Source organism: Nuphar pumila, chromosome 2, assembly GCF_984573655.1.
Source record: "Nuphar pumila chromosome 2, dmNupPumi1.hap1.1, whole genome shotgun sequence".
NCBI lineage: Eukaryota > Viridiplantae > Streptophyta > Magnoliopsida > Nymphaeales > Nymphaeaceae > Nuphar > Nuphar pumila.
The window spans coordinates 132142145-132158489 of NC_143250.1; the positions used below are offsets into that span (position 1 = coordinate 132142145).

General features: G+C 35.3%; 1 protein-coding gene across 2 annotated transcripts in view; it reads left to right on the plus strand.

The window, feature by feature from the left end:
- Positions 1-16345, plus strand: part of LOC149847133 (transportin-1-like) — a 101537-nt gene that overhangs the window by 13228 nt on the left and 71964 nt on the right. The window contains exons 6-11 of one of the 2 annotated variants that reach the window (XM_089996841.1): positions 5092-5142; positions 5392-5477; positions 5708-5774; positions 5861-5917; positions 6003-6032; positions 6152-6211. In XM_089996841.1, the coding sequence (XP_089852967.1) occupies positions 5092-5142; positions 5392-5477; positions 5708-5774; positions 5861-5917; positions 6003-6032; positions 6152-6211 (351 nt within the window). The remainder of the gene's footprint in view (positions 1-5091; positions 5143-5391; positions 5478-5707; positions 5775-5860; positions 5918-6002; positions 6033-6151; positions 6212-16345) is intronic. The other variant, XM_089996840.1, reaches the window with a different exon arrangement.

Sequence of the window (16345 nt, forward strand, 5' to 3'; positions counted from 1 at the left end):
GGATTGTGGCATTGTCCATCAAAGATCGTGTCCTAAGACCCCACAACAAAATGGTTTGGCCGAAAGAAAGCATAGGCATATCATTGAAACCACTAGAATTCTTCTCATTTCCCAAAATATTCCTAAAATTTTTTGGGCCTAAGCGACTCTTGCTTCCGTCTATCTTATCAACCGACTTCCATCCAAAAATTTAGATAAAATTTCTCCCTTTGAGATTCTATATGAAAAAGTACCCGATTATAATAGGTTGAGAGTTTTTGGTTGTAAGTGCTTTGTTCTTACCGATAAAAATGATAAACTCTCACCAAAAGCCATTCCTTGTGCTTTCCTTGGCTATTCGGAAACTCAAAAAGGATTTCGATGTTATGACTCTAAGAATGATAAATTATATGTTTCAAGGAATGTAACTTTTTTGGAAATGATAGTGGTTTTGAAAAAAATGAATCTCATTTAGAAAATGCCGATTACTCCTTTCTTTTTGACCTTTTATCTAAGGATGATGATATCTATAGTGATGATGAATCAACATATAATAGTGAAAATGAAATGGTTGTGATCAACAATAACTCTAACCCTTCTACCCCTCAAGAAGAAAATGTATCTAGAGAACCCATCACTTATTCTCATAGAGATAGAAGCACCTTTAGGAGTGCTAATGAACTATATAGTGAACCTAGTGAGACTATTTCCACTCATGATTCTCATCCTAGGAGAACTGGAAGAACTAGAAGGACTCCCTCTAGATTCGTATCTTTTGATTCTTTCTCTCCTAAATATCGAGCTTGTTTGAGTACCATTCACTCTTATTTTGAACCAAAAAATTTTGGAGAAGCCAAACAATGTACTGAATGGAGAGAAGCCATGGAGAGTGAACTCAAAGCTCTTAAGAAAGCTAACACTTGGGAATTTCAATCTCTTCCCAATGGCAAGAAAACTATAGGATGTCGATGGGTGTTCAAGGTCAAGACTAAGAGTGATGGTTCTCTTGAAAGGTATAAGGCTCGTCTTGTAGCTAAAGGGTACAGTCAAGAATATGAGATTGACTATGAAGAGACATTTGCTCCATTAGCTCGTATGGTTACTGTCAGATGTCTTATCACCATTGCTTCAATTCAAAAATGGAATATTTACCAAATGGATGTTAAAAATGCCTTTTTAAATGGAGATCTTAATGAAAAAGTTTACATGGATGCTCTACCTGGTATGGAAATCCCTAAAAATAAAGTTCTTCGTCTTCGTAAAACTCTTTATGGACTGAAACAAGCACCCAAGGCTTGGCACGATAGGTTTAACAATGTAATGACTGAAAATGGTTTCACTTCATGCTATACTGACACTGCATTGTTTGTTAAGAAATCAGATGCAGGGATTGTTATATTATTGTTATATGTTAATAACAGGTGATGATATCAAAGGAATCAAGAGCATTAAATCTATTTTGACTTCAAGATTTCAAATGTCAGACTTAGGATTTCTGACATATTTTTTGGGAATTGAGGTTGCTTATTCTCATAGAGGCTATTTTTTGTCTCAAACTAAACTTGCTTGTGAGATTCTTGATAGATCAGGAATCACAGATGACAAGGTCTGCGAAACTCTTGAAATAGTAGGTTCAAATATCAAGATTGATGATGAGATTCTCCTAAAAAATCCCACACCTTACCGGCAACTGGTTGGATCCCTAACGTATCTCAGCATTACCAGGCTTGATATTTCTCATGCAATACATATTGCTAGTCAATTTCAACATGCACCTACTACAGTCTATATGAGCGCCATCCTTCGCATCATCAGATACATAAAGGGTACAATAAACAAGGGAGTATTTCTATCTTCTACGTCTGAATTAAGTTTAATTGCTTATACTGACTCTGATTGGGGAGGTGACACAAATAACCGTCACTCCACCACTGGTTTCTGTATTTTTTTAGGTGAATCATTAATCTCTTGGAGATGCAAGAAGCAGCAAAAAGTATCGCTTTCATCCACCGAAGCCGAGTATAGAGCCATGGCATCTACTACCATGGAAATTGTTTGGATTCGCAACTTGTTGGAAGATATGAATATTCAAGTTCAAGGGCCCACAAAATTATGTTGTGATAATAAAAGTGCAATCTATATTGCCAAAAATCACACATTTCATGAGCGCACAAAGCATATCGAGATGGACTGTCACTATGTTCGTGAAGAATATTTAAGAAAAACCATTGACCTTCCTTATGTTACATCAAAATATCAACTGGCAGACTTCTTCACCAAGGCGCTGTGTTTTCCAAGATTTAACTTCCTTCTTGGCAAACTTTCGGTCGTGACACCCTAAGTTTGATGGGGAGTGTTAAAATATTATGTCTCTTTTAACTGTAAACTGAAATACCCATCAGGGGTATTTCAGTCCTTTTACTCAATAGGTGTCAGCCACCCTAATGGGCTAACATTTTTACTTTTTCTTTTTTTTATTTACTTTTGCCTTTTACACCTTTTTCTTTTTACACTTTTTTTCTTTTTGACTGTTGTGAAAGGGACAACTCCATATAGCTGTTAGAGCTGCCCCAACAGTCACAAATGTGACCGTTGGGTGCAGCTCCAACAGTCACAAATGTGACCGTTGGGTGCACCCTGTGGCTTCTTTTTGCATTATAAATAGGCCTTAGTGGCCCTTGTAAACTCATCTTTTTTTTGTGAGTGCATATGCAATAACAATGCTTTTGTAAAGCCCTTCTTGGGAACTTATGAATTGAAGTTCATTTTGTTTCATGCTTTTGTGCATGTGTATCCGTGCCTTTGTGCACTTGTGAGTGTTTTCCTTTGTGCCTTTGTGCACTCTTTGTATTTCTTGTATTGTGGTGTTACACACAATCTCTTTTTGTAGAGATTTTCACACTAGGAGTACCCAAGAATTGACTGACCACATGCACAACAAATGTAATACCAGACCTCGAGATGCTTAGGTAAATCAAACTCCTCACCAGCTGCCTATAGGCCCTATACACCAAGGTTGTAAGTATTGTATCGTTACCCATGTCGGTCGGGCGAAAATTAGTTTGTATTGTATCGTAAACATACCATAAATTTTTAATAAAAAAAATTCACAAAATTCCTAAAATATCAAGAAAAATCAGAAAAAATTCTAAAAAAATCACAACAGATGAAACAATGATGAATTGCACAAAATACCACCATAAAATCACATATGAAGCATCCATGTCTCTATGATCTACATAAGACTCTTGCATTAAGAACATGCCACATGACTCATACTTTCATATTACAAAAATCAAATATTATATAAAACCACAATAATCATAATAATAATCATCATCTCCTCCTCCTCCTCCTCCAGCTAAAATTAATAAGAAACCATGCAATTGATAACTGACAATGTAAATAAAAGCTAACTACATATTTTAAATTTTAAACACAATTAAAGCCTTAACTAACAATATTAAATTCACATCCAAGTCATACTAAAATGTCAAGTTATAACTAAACTACTAAGAGTTCATGATAACTAAAAACTTTACATTTAACCACCGTCTTACATGACGATCTTCATCTCTAAAGTTGTAAAGTATAAAGATCCTAAAACTAAACTCCTATTTGCGAAACATTAGGACAATAATTCCTCAGTTTTGCATCCAACTGCTGCACGATGATCTCTTTATCTTCAAACATTTTTGGCAAGTGGGTTATCATCATCATCTTTAAAATCTGAAACAATGGTTGAAAGTCCTTCCTTGCATTTTTGCAAAATTCTTCTTCTAGTTCAACAATAACATCAGCATGAAAAGTGGCAAGAATAGATGAATAATCACATAGACATACATTTTGACAAAGGCCTGCAATATGTTGCTTAAATCTATGCAACCCACTTCTAACAATAACACCACAAAACAAACATCTCAATGATAGCCCTGGTCGTGGTACATCATCCATGATTTTGCAGTATTTTTATGCATGATCATCTCTATAAGATCAAAAATAAAACATAACCAATTAACCATCAAATAAAAATATAGGCATACAAATATTCGACAACAAATTTGCACACACACAACAAACTTAAATCTTAGCAATACGAATGTCGGCAACCGCGACATTCGCCTACTCAATGAAATGCACTCTTGAGAAAATCACGAAAGCCCTCACTCTTGCGCATGGATCGGCTCCCAAATTGCTCTCATGGCTCCTAGGGTGTGTGGGTTCCCCTCTAATGGTGTCTATACAAATGAGGGAGTCAGCCCTCAAGAGGTACTTAAAACCTCAAAAGTAAAAAAAGTAACTTTCGGTTTTTCTAAAGCGCGCTGAAGATATATCGTACAATACAAGTCCATACAGGGGTGTATCGTACGATACACTCGATATAGATACGATACACATGCGTATCACGATATGAGTGTGCATCAAATCGGTTTGTCCCAAAGTTACGCTATGTATTGTACCGTATCATACAGTATAGTACGATACTTACAACATTGCTATACACAGTCCAATCATCAAGAAGCTCACCATCCAAATGCTTCAATTTGCAGTTGGCCTCCATAAGGGTATCTAATTGCTTCTTATCCTCGTCAAGCGTATTACATTCCTCAAAATACTCCTTTAGAATAAATGTATATACAAAAGATAGAGGGTAGCATACACTCAAGTAATATGAGTATTACATTCCTCAAGATAGTCTTGGCATTCTAGGTGTCTTAGGCTGGTGCTGAACCTGTGATTAGGCTGACTAGGCCTATTTTTAATTACTAACATTGGGAGCATGTTCCTTTTGGTTATATTTATCATGTTTTTCTTCTGCTAATGTTGGTCGGTTTTCTGCTAACAATTGTTGTTCCTTTTGTCCTTATGCATGTATTCTCACTTATTGTGCTCCAAATTTTCACAATTGTTAACATGCCTTTGAAAAGTGGTCAATATTTTGTGGTCTTTTGATATTGTAAGTGATGTTCGTTTTAAGTTTTTCTTGATACTGAAGGATGAAACACTTGTCAGTTAATTTTAAGTCCTATTCAAAATTGCTTTTTTGCACAGTGATGCCTAAATGGGAATTTCTTTGATTAACATTCATTTCCTTGATGTTGTAATTCTCAGGTGTGTTCAGCACTTGTTCAACTTATTGAAATCCGTCCTTCTTTCTTGGAGGTAGGCATTATCAGATGATATTTTGGTTGCTACCCCTGAGTTATGTAGCTTTCTATTGTATGCATGTGTGCAATTGTACTGCTAGTTTGATGTTCTAAACTTGTTCATAGTAATTGTCTTTATTTGCTATAGTAATTTAAGTGCTGCTTCTTTACCCTGGATCATTTTACTGACTCAACTATGCTTGCTTTTGTCATCCTTGTAGCTGAGTCATGCCCTTTATTTAATTTTTGTGTTTTTTTTTCTCAGCCACATTTAGGAAATGTTATAGAATATATGTTGCAAGCCAACAAGGATACTGATGATGAAGTTTCACTGGAGGCTTGTGAATTTTGGTATTCCTTCCTTCCACCAGCTTTGTCAATAGCTTTTTTATTTTCTGTAGTTTTTTTTAGTCTGAGGCAGAATAATGATATAACTTTGGAAAAATTATATGGTTTAAAGATTTATAATAAGATTGCAGTAAATAAATTCAAACTATGGGCACTTTTTCTGTTATAGTTGATAAATCTAATACTTTCTTTCTTTTCTGGTTTTATTCTCTGTGCTATTTGCTGATCATTAGGTCTGCATACTGTGAGTTTCAACCACAGCCAGAGAACTTGAGAGAGTTCTTACCACGTCTTATACCGGTAATGTATTGTCCTGAACTCAAAAGCATATCCACAAGATTTGGTGAATATTTTGACAGTTTTTCTCTAAATCATTCAAATTTTAGGTTTTACTGTCAAACATGGTCTATGCTGAGGATGATGAATCTCTTGATGATGCTGAGGTGGTCATGTTGATCCATACACTGTACTTTTGTTTACTGGATTTCTTTTCCCCTCCTGTTGTTGATAGCTCACATGTATTTGCAGGATGATGAATCTTTCCCAGACAGGGATCAGGTAATTGTGATGTCTTACACTGAACTCAAGTTGCATATTCTTTTATTCTGTTTTGATATTGTATTATCCTTACAAATGCTGAACTTGGATATCACTAAGCAGATTTTTGTTTGGCACAGGACCTGAAACCACGTTTTCATTCTTCTCGACTACATGGAGTTGATAATCCTGATGAAGATGTACGTGTTGAATATTTGAGCTTTTATGTCTTTTCATCAGTTAGTACATTGTATGTCAGGTAGTTTGCATCTTTTATTGCCTATGCAACAAATTAATAAATATCATTGATTTTTTTTTTGAATTCAAAATGTCATTTGGCTTATGAGTTATGACAAGTTCTCCAGTAAATCCTTCAAGTTATAGCATTGCTTTCAAATCCAGTGACTTGCTATGCGGCTTGACAAGGGTTGACAAGTGACTTGCCAGGTCAACTTGGTGGCTCAGCCGAGTCATGAGAACTACATTTTCTATAAAATATGTAAAATGTGTATAAATATATTTATATATGCTCTAATTCTAAATGTTACATATAATATGTATGATAATATACATATTATATATACAAAGTGTTTATATATTATATTATGCAAATATATCATTTATATATAGTATACATAAGATACATGATATATATATATATATATATATATATATATATATATATATATATATATATGAATTGGCTGAGTCATGCCAAAACTCGACTGGCTAGGACAAATTTTGTTGATTCTCGAGTCATTGAATAATTTGACCTGGTGAACGGACAAGTTACCTGAGTCACCGAGGATGAGTTTTTAAACACTGTCTTATAGTGGGAATAAGCGGAATACAGCATAATGCCCTAATCATGGGTAGAGGTGGTGATTGCAATGACATTTGAGGATATTGATAGAGCTAGGGGTGGCAATCGTGTCGGGTTGGCGGGTCAGCATACCTCAACCCGAACCCGACCCGTTTATTAAACGGGTCGGTTGTGGCAAACACGAACCCAGCCTGTTTAATAAACGGGTAACCCGACACGACCCGCCAACCCATTTAGTAAATGGGTTGGGTCGGGTAAACGGGTTCTCAGGTTCGCGGGTCAGGTTGGCGGGTCGGGTTGACGGGTCGGGTTGGCAGACGGGTTGGCGGGTTGACCCGCCCGCCTAACCCGTTTATTAAACGGGTCAGCCGGGTTGGCATACCCCCAACCCGAACCGACCCGTTTAATAAACGGGTTAGGCCGGGTCGACCCGTTTATTAAATGGGTTCATTTTTTCCCAACCCGAACCCGCCTAAGAGGCGGGTTGGCGGGTCGTGTCAGGTTTTGCCACCCCCTAGATAGAGCATTTTAAGAAGTTTCCTGTTTTGTTAAGGAAAACTTTTGAAATGTACCTAATTTTTGAGTGATAATAAAAAAGGCACCTATTTTTTCAAACTTCTTTCTTGGTTAATTGAAAAAGTCCAATGTCTTATCGTCCAACATGTAATATCGTGTATTTTTTCATGATTTTTAAAATAAAAAATATACTTTTAAATTATATATTTATTTAAAATCGTGGAAAAATATATTATTTTTATAGGTGACGTCAGCTGGGTCTGGGCGTGGTCCAGAGCCCACTGACAAGACCTAGTTGAACTAATTATGATTTGAGAAAATTTTCATTTTTAACCTTTAAATTTGAGCGAAAATCGAGCGAAATTCAGGCAAAATTCGGAGGCAAAAATCAGGTAAGTACATTATTAGATGCGCCTCGGAATACAGATCGCGTTGGCGGCTTGTTTTTCCGAATTCGGATTACGGTTGGCCTGAAAATCACATTTTTCAAAAATGACCCACCTTTCTTTTAGATTTTTTCTGGATTGGATCTGCTTTGTTTGATCCAAGTTAATATGGATCTGGTCTCAGTCCAAGATTCATATTGAGGAGGATCTGGTTCAAGTAGGATCTATATGGATTTGGATCTTGGATCCATGTCTAGATTTGAAATCCATCCATGGCCAATTTAAAACTTTAAAATCACCTTTAATTAAAAGAGGATGCGGTAGAGTTCTACCTGGCTACCCCATAAAGGTCTTCCAGAGGGTCCGACACCCTTTGGAATATTCTATAAATTAATAAATAAAATAATTAATAAATAAAATAATTAATTTAATGGATAATGTCTAGAAGGTAGTGTAGAGTTCTACGTAAGGTAGAACTCTACTTAATTAAGGCCTTATCTAGAAGGGCCGACACCCTCTAGATTAATTCAAATTAAAAAAAAATAAAGAAGATAAAATATTAATGAAAAAAATAAAAATCTAGAAGATAGTGTAGAGGTAGAACTCTACCCACTAGAGGAATTCTAGAGGGGGTGTCACCCCCTATTCTAGAAACATTAAAACAATATAAAAAAAGGAACCTAAGAGCCTCTCTCTAGAACTAGAGTTCCAAAGAGAAAGAGAGAATTTGAGAGAAAGTGAGCTAGAGGAAAAAGAAAGGAAAACCCCAAAATCGTGTGAGGAGAGAGGGAGAAAAAAAGAGAAAAGAAAAGAGAGTAAATAAAAGGATAAGAAAAGGAAGAAAAATTTAGTTTTCTATACATCTATCAATTTTCTGGGCTTTTTCTACACTACGATGAAGGTACAAGCTTCTCTCTAAATTCTTACGAGAAGTAGGTATAAATATGAGTTTATGTATAAGTTTTAGATGAAAAAGAGAAATCTGATTCAAAAGAATATATATACATATATAAATTGATGATTATATATATACATATATATATGTTTAATTCTTGAGATTGTCGATTTTCCTAGAATATCAAATCTTGAAAATATCTATGTTTTTGATTTTTGTAGATGCCAATTTTCTTGATTTGATGTGAGCATGCTATATGGGTTAATTTTATATATATATATATATATATATATAGAGAGAGAGAGAGAGAGAGAGAGAGAGAGAGATTGATTGATTGATTTTTCACGTGTTTTCATTTTCACGCAATCCCAATATATATATATATATATATATATATATATATATATATATATATATATATATTCAGGGGAGTGGAGTTTTCTTGCTCGCGCAAGCTGAATATATATACATATATGTATATGTATACAACTAATTTCTGATGGTATTCAGTTGATCGAGCTCACACGCATAAAGCTGATCAGGTTTTGCTGTGTTAAATTTGTTTGTTATTCATGTTTTTGAAAATATTCTTATTTCAGAATCTGTCGATTTTTCTTATGTGTGCCGCCTGATCAGACTTGCCGATTTCTGTGTGTGTAAATCTGATCAAACTTGCTGATTTCTGATGTGTGCAATCTTATTAGACTTGACGATTTCTGTATATAAGCAAATCTGATCAAACTTATCGATTTTTATAGATATGCAAATATGATCAGATATGCCCAGTGTTATGATATACAAATCTGATAAGATCTGCCCCGTCCTATGATATGCAAATCTATTATGGTTTGTCGACTTTTATTTGTGTGCTAATCTCATCAGACTTGCAGAGTTTCGCTTGTGTGCAAATCTGATTTGACTTGCCTACTTTCATAGTATGCGAATATGATCAGAATGGTTAAGTTTTGTATGTAAATTTGACCAAATTTGCTAAGATTCGTATGTAAATTTGAACAGATTTGCCGAGTACGGGTTCACATTCATTTTGGCTTCAGGCTTATGTATTTTGATTACATGTTATGCATGCTTATGCATTCGAATGCGATACTGCAATTCATGTTAGTCGAATCATATTCATAGACTTATGTTGTATTCTATTGTTTTTGTAGTCATGTACGAATGCAGCAAGCATGTTGTATATGCGATACACATGGTTCCTTATGGTCAGGCCGACCCATGTACATGATTAGACCAATTGTTGGATTTGTAGAAATTTCTGCAAAGTCTTTTGATTACATGAATTCGGTCATGTACACATTTAAGATTTAATGTATGCATCTTTTCTGAAATGATACATAAGCACGATTTTGATGGATCAACTTGCAATTGTGCATATCATACATATGAATATGAAATTTATTTGATGTTTGCATAAATATGATCATGTGCATGTTTGGTTGTTTATGCATGGAATTGATCATGTTAATGTGTTCTGTGAGCATCGATTGGCATACATATGCGTTTGACTTCATGTTCATTCATTTATGTGTTTGAATGTGCATTGTGAACATGTTTTGAAACAATGAGTGTGTTGCATGTTCACTGAAATTTTGCAAAGATGCATACATTACTTTTGAGATGCGTTGGTGGTCAGATGTGAACCACTGCAGGCCGTGTAGGCCAGGAGCAAGTGTTGCTCAACTTGTTGGTTTTATTTATTCTTTGCAAAATTTATTTCTGGAAAGTATTAGTTTTCCAAATCTAATTGCACTGTAAAATTGTGATAGGACCGGGCTCAAATTTGTGTGTTTTGCATGTGGATTTGCAAAACAGTTCTTGTATAAAGAACTTGATATTATTTAAAAGGTAAAAGATACAAAACAATGTAATTAATCTTTTTCTTTATATCCCTTGCTTAACGTGAGAATCTTGGTTGGCAGTCATGAGGGATTGCAAGAATACTAAAATTCTTTGTGCGATTGTGCCCCTGAACCCGATGTAATGGTTCACCTCCCGACCACGGTTTTATGAAGATTTCAGTCACTTTGCCTAGGGGTGGTATTGTTGACTCAACTATAGTTTTAATATACCAAAAAAGTGGCGTCAATGGTTGGGGATTTTCGTTGATGTCCTGCCATTAGTTGAGGATTTTTAGTGTTTCAATGAAAGATGAGGATTCCTGATATCGGTCGAAGAACAAATGTGAAACCCAGTAATAAAATACAAATTGTGTGTTAAGCTACAACTGAAAACCTAACTTGGACTTCAAGAATTTATGTCCGTTTTGAGTATCCGCGAGTTTAAAGAAAAATGAAAACTAAATTTGTGTGCATTTAATAGGGACACACATGAAAAACAACTCTGATAAATAACTGAATAAGTTATTCATGCATATTTACTGTTTAGCATTAGTTCATGCATTTTTGCTTATTTTGTTTCACATGATTCTTACTCGTTTTCTTAAAACTGTTTTACAGGCTCGAATGCTCAGTAATATCCCAACTAGCTGCTTGGAGACTTCGAGCTTAGTGACTGGTTTCTGGTTCATGACAGAGTGTCTGTAATGACCCCAACTTGTCTTCGTGAAAAGTGATTTTTTTTTAAAACAATTGTAGAAACCAAACCCAAGGATTCGGGGTCTCATAGATTTAATAACTACCAAACCACAAGAGATAGTGCATTGAATCAACAAAGAAAATAACTAATTTTATTAACCAATAAAAATGAATGTTATGAAAACAAAAAATAAATAAATAGTCTGTAACATAGAGCTACTTTGTCAAGAACATCATAATCATGTCACAAAACTCGCTGGCTCCATGTAGCAATCAGCTTCATCACTGAGCTCCCAGTCTTAAAAAACATTTTAAAATACAGGGTAAGAACCAGAGTTCTTTGGACGAATTCCTCTAAAAATCCAAATAGAAAAGAAAAAGCATAAACCAAATTCATACATAAATTGAGAGGAATATAAAAACAACAATTTCATAGTCAATTTACCATTCAAGCATTTAAAACAAGTATCATGTAATAACAATTTTCGTACGAGACAAAATAATCATGAATGCATTAACTAATGCAGAACTGTAAAGATGCATACTTTAATGCACATGTATAACTTATTAAGTTATTATCAAAGTTTCTTTTGTATGCATGTCTCTATTAAATGCATACAATTTTAATGTTACTTTTCATTAAACCCACATATACTCAAAACAGGCATAACAATTCTCGAAGTCCAAGTTAGGTTCTTCGTTTTGGCTTAACACACAATGTACCGTGGTGTATGTTGTTTGCTGATGATATTGTTTTGATTGATGAGTCTAGAGCTGGGGTTAATGCTAAGTTAGAATTATGGAGACAGACATTGGAAGCTAGAGGTTTTAAGTTGAGTAAGAGTAAGACTGAATATATGGAATGTCGGTTTAGTAAGCAACGAAGTAGTGATGGGAGTGTAGTGAAGCTTGGTGAGCAAGATATACCGGTGAATGATTATTTCAAATATTTGGGATCCATCATTCAAAAGTATGGAGAAATAGATGGAGATGTAAATCATAGGATAAAGGTTGGGTGGATGAAATGGAAAAGTGCTACTGGAGTGCTGTGCGATCGTAGAATGCCATTGCGGTTGAAGGGAAAGTTTTATAGGACGACTATTAGACCCGCTTTACTATATGGTACGGAATGTTGGGCTGCCAAGAGACATCATATTCAAAAAATGAGTGTAGCTGAGATGCGGATGCTTAGATGGATGTGTGGAAATACAATAAAAGATAAGATTCGGAACGAAGAGATACGTAAGAAGGTAGGTGTTGCACCCATTGAAAATAAGATGCGAGAGAATCGTTTACGGTGGTTTGGACATATTCGGCGAAGGCCTAATGATGCTCCAGTTAGAAGGTTGGAGAAATGGGAAAATATATTAGTTAAAAGAGGTCGGGGTAGGCCTAGGAAGACTTGGATGGAGATGATAGGAAAGGATATGAATGCTTTGAACCTCACCGAGGACATGGCGTTGGATAGAAATGATTGGAGGAAAAGGATTCATGTGGAAGACCCAAAATGAATTTCTTTTTTGGTTCATATCGCTGACCCCAATTGTTTTGGGATGAAGGCGTAGTTGTTGTTGTTGTTGTTGTTGTATTCTACACTTGTTTCTCGATCGATATCATTAATCAAGACCATCCATCTGAACATTAGAAATTAACATATAATGTCGAGACATCAGGAAAATCAACATCAACTGATGCCACTTTCTTGGTATACTAATAACAACAGCTGTGTCAACACCCCCCCAAGGAAAAGTGATTGAATTCTTTCTAAAACCGTGGTTGGGAGGTAAATCATTACATCAAGTTCAAGGGCACAGTCCCACACGGAGTTTTAATATCCTCACAGTTTTTTCAAAACCGCCATCTAGGATTTTCACACTCTGAAAGAGACATACAGGAAGAAAATTAATTACACTGTTTGTCTCTTTTAATTTTTTAACAAATTCAAGTTCTTTATACAAGAACCGTTTTGCAAATCAACATGCAAAACCCAACTCGGAACCTAGCCCACTACCATTTTTAACAGTGTAATTAAATTAGAAAGCTAATAATTTCAGAACGAATTTTGCAATACATAAAAACAAATTTTGGAGCAACACTGAAAAACAGTAACAACATAAGGTATATCCAATAAGCATCAAGAATAACATATATAGACAAGTCTAAAACAACATGACAAGAAAAAAATTTTCTGCAACAGGCCTAGTCAGACTATACACCGCACATATATACATATTGGCAGCTGACATTTATAACAAAAATCATGCCCATTGACATGTTATTCAACATACTGTCAACGTGTTGTTGCTACATAGGTATACACAGCAACATGCTGTTGATAGCTTGCTGTCACTGCTCGAACATGCATAGCTACATGATGTCAGCAGCATGTTGCGGTTGCATTCAAGTGCCAGCCAAATGCTGTTAATAACATGCTATTGCTCCACAAGTGCACAACAATGCACTACCCTGAACAACCTTCCAAAAATGTGCAGAGTCAAATCTGATGAAAGTCATCAACATGACATATAATCTGGTGATATTAGACAACAAACCAACATGTAACTCGATTCAATAACAATCAAGAAAATGACACAAAGGTAAATTTGTTAACTGTCTACATGACAAAAAAATCAAAACTGATGCAAATCTGTCCATCATAACAGCATGACACAACAAGCAGATCGAACACAAGAAAACCGACAAAGCAAGGTATTTTCAGCAAGGACATCAATATGCAGAAAATACAACATATTACACCAGTCGATATTCTCTTTTTTTTTTGAACATGATGAATGGAAACAAGCCTTTGCCGAAATTGTCAAGGCCAAAGCTTTTTTATATATATATATATATATATATATATATATATATATATATATATATATATGTGTGTGTGTGTGTGTGTGTATATATACATATTCTAAAAAATACATTCGGTAACCATAGATTACAAGCATAATATCATGGACGATGCTTCATTTATTATTTTTCTTCTAAAAAAATAAAAAACATAAGTACCAACAAATCTGAAAATATTTTCACATCTATCTCCAGATTGCACACTTAGGGAAATCGATTTCCACCAAGGATTCAATCAATATATATATTTACTCGACATTATACATGTTTATAAATATATATTGTTCTAAATCCCCGATTTCTCTTTTTCCCACAAATCCATGCATGAACCAGATTTTTACCTATTCCTTCCCGTAAAAACTTAGAGAGAAACCCGTACCTTGGATTAGAAACGAAAATAGATAAAAAAAATCGTCGGATAATGGGTGGAAAGGACGGATCTTCCTCCTTTCTTCTTCTTCTTCCTCTATTTCCCTCTCTCTTCTCTTTTTTTTTCTCTCTTTCTTTTCTTTTCTTTTTCTTCCTTTTCTCTCCCCCTCTCTCTAGAACACAAAATCTAGAGAGATGAGTAAGACCCTTTTATAATTTATTTTTGGTCTTCTAGAGAGAGGGTGATGTCCCCTCTAGAGTCTTTTCTATAAAGGATAGAGTTCTACAAAATATAGAACTCTATTTCTCTAACTACTCCTACTTATCCTCTTATTATCTCTTATATTTTATTTTTATTTTTATTATTATCTAATTTAAGATCTATCTAGAATACTTATCTAGGCAGAGTTCTATTCCACGTAGAACTCCACCTTATCCAATAAATAAAAATTTAAAATTTAATTAATTAATATTTTTTATTAATTATTTAATATTAAAGTATTAAAGAATTGATTTTTAGAATATTCCGAAGTCCTCTCATAGCATATTTCTTACTCAATTTAATTTTTAGATTGCTTTTAAAGCTTTAAATTGGTTACTCTTAGATTTTGGATCTGAATCAAGATCTAATATCCAAATCCATATCCAAAATCCATATGAATCTAACCTGGACTGGATCCTATTTAATATGGGTCCTGATTGGGTCTTGATCCATATCAACTTGGATCAAACAGATTGGATCGAATCCTATCCAATATAGAAAATGTAAAAATAGAGGCGAGTCATTTTTTAAAAACGCAATTTTTGAGCCAACCGTAACATAATTTCAGAAAAACGAAATATCAATGTTCTCAAAATTACAAGACACATTTAACAGTGTACTTACCTTATTTTCGCCTTCGAATTTCGCCTGAACTTAAGCTGAATTCTGCTCGATTTTCATTTGATTTTAAAGGTTAGAAAAAAGTTTCTCAAATACTATTCGCCTCGTTTTGGTCTTGTGAATAGGCCCTAGGCCACACGCAGACCTAGCTGACGTCACCTATAATTGAGATTATTTTCTATGATTTTTATCAACTTTATAAAACACCTAACCAAAATTTTAGAAATTCAAAATTTAAAATTATAGAAAAACACACGATATTACATCCCTACCCACTTAAAAGAATTTCGTCCGTGAAATTAGAACGTACCGAATAAATGTGGGTAGTGGTCACGCATATCGGCCTTGGGCTTTCAGGTGCACTCGTCCAGTCCGTGATGTTGCCAACGCATCTTCACGGGCATGATCGTCCTACTATGTAGTTTCCTATCCTGGCGATCCACAATCTCTACCGACCTCTCCTCTGTTGTCGAGTAATGCTGTACTTCGATTGCCTCATAGTGGATAATGTGTGAGGGGTCATGCACATACTTCCTTAACATCGAGACATGAAAGATGTTGTGAATCTGGAAAAATTGATGAGGAAGCACCACACTGTAAATTGACTTCGCCAACACGCTCAAGAATCTTGAAAGGTCCAACATACCGAGTGCTCAACTCTCCTTCTTCCCGAACCTGAACACACTCTTCGTAGGCGAGATTCGAACAAACACGTGATTGCCCACGGTTAAACTAAGCTACCTACGCCGCTGATCGGCGTAGCTCTTTTGCCTGCTCTGCATCACAACTAACCTCTGTCGGATCAACCGTACCTGGTTCGAGTAGTGCTGGATGGCCTCTGGAGACTCCACTGCTTTCACTCCAACCTCGTCCCAGCACACTGGGGATCTACATGGTCTGCTATATAGACCTTCATACGGGGCCATACTAATATTGAGATCGTAACTGTTGTATAAAAACTTTTTAAGTTTCACATGCCTATCCCACTCTCTTGCTCAATCTAGCGTGCACGTTTTAAGCATATCCTCAAGCGTCTCTGTCGTGTGCT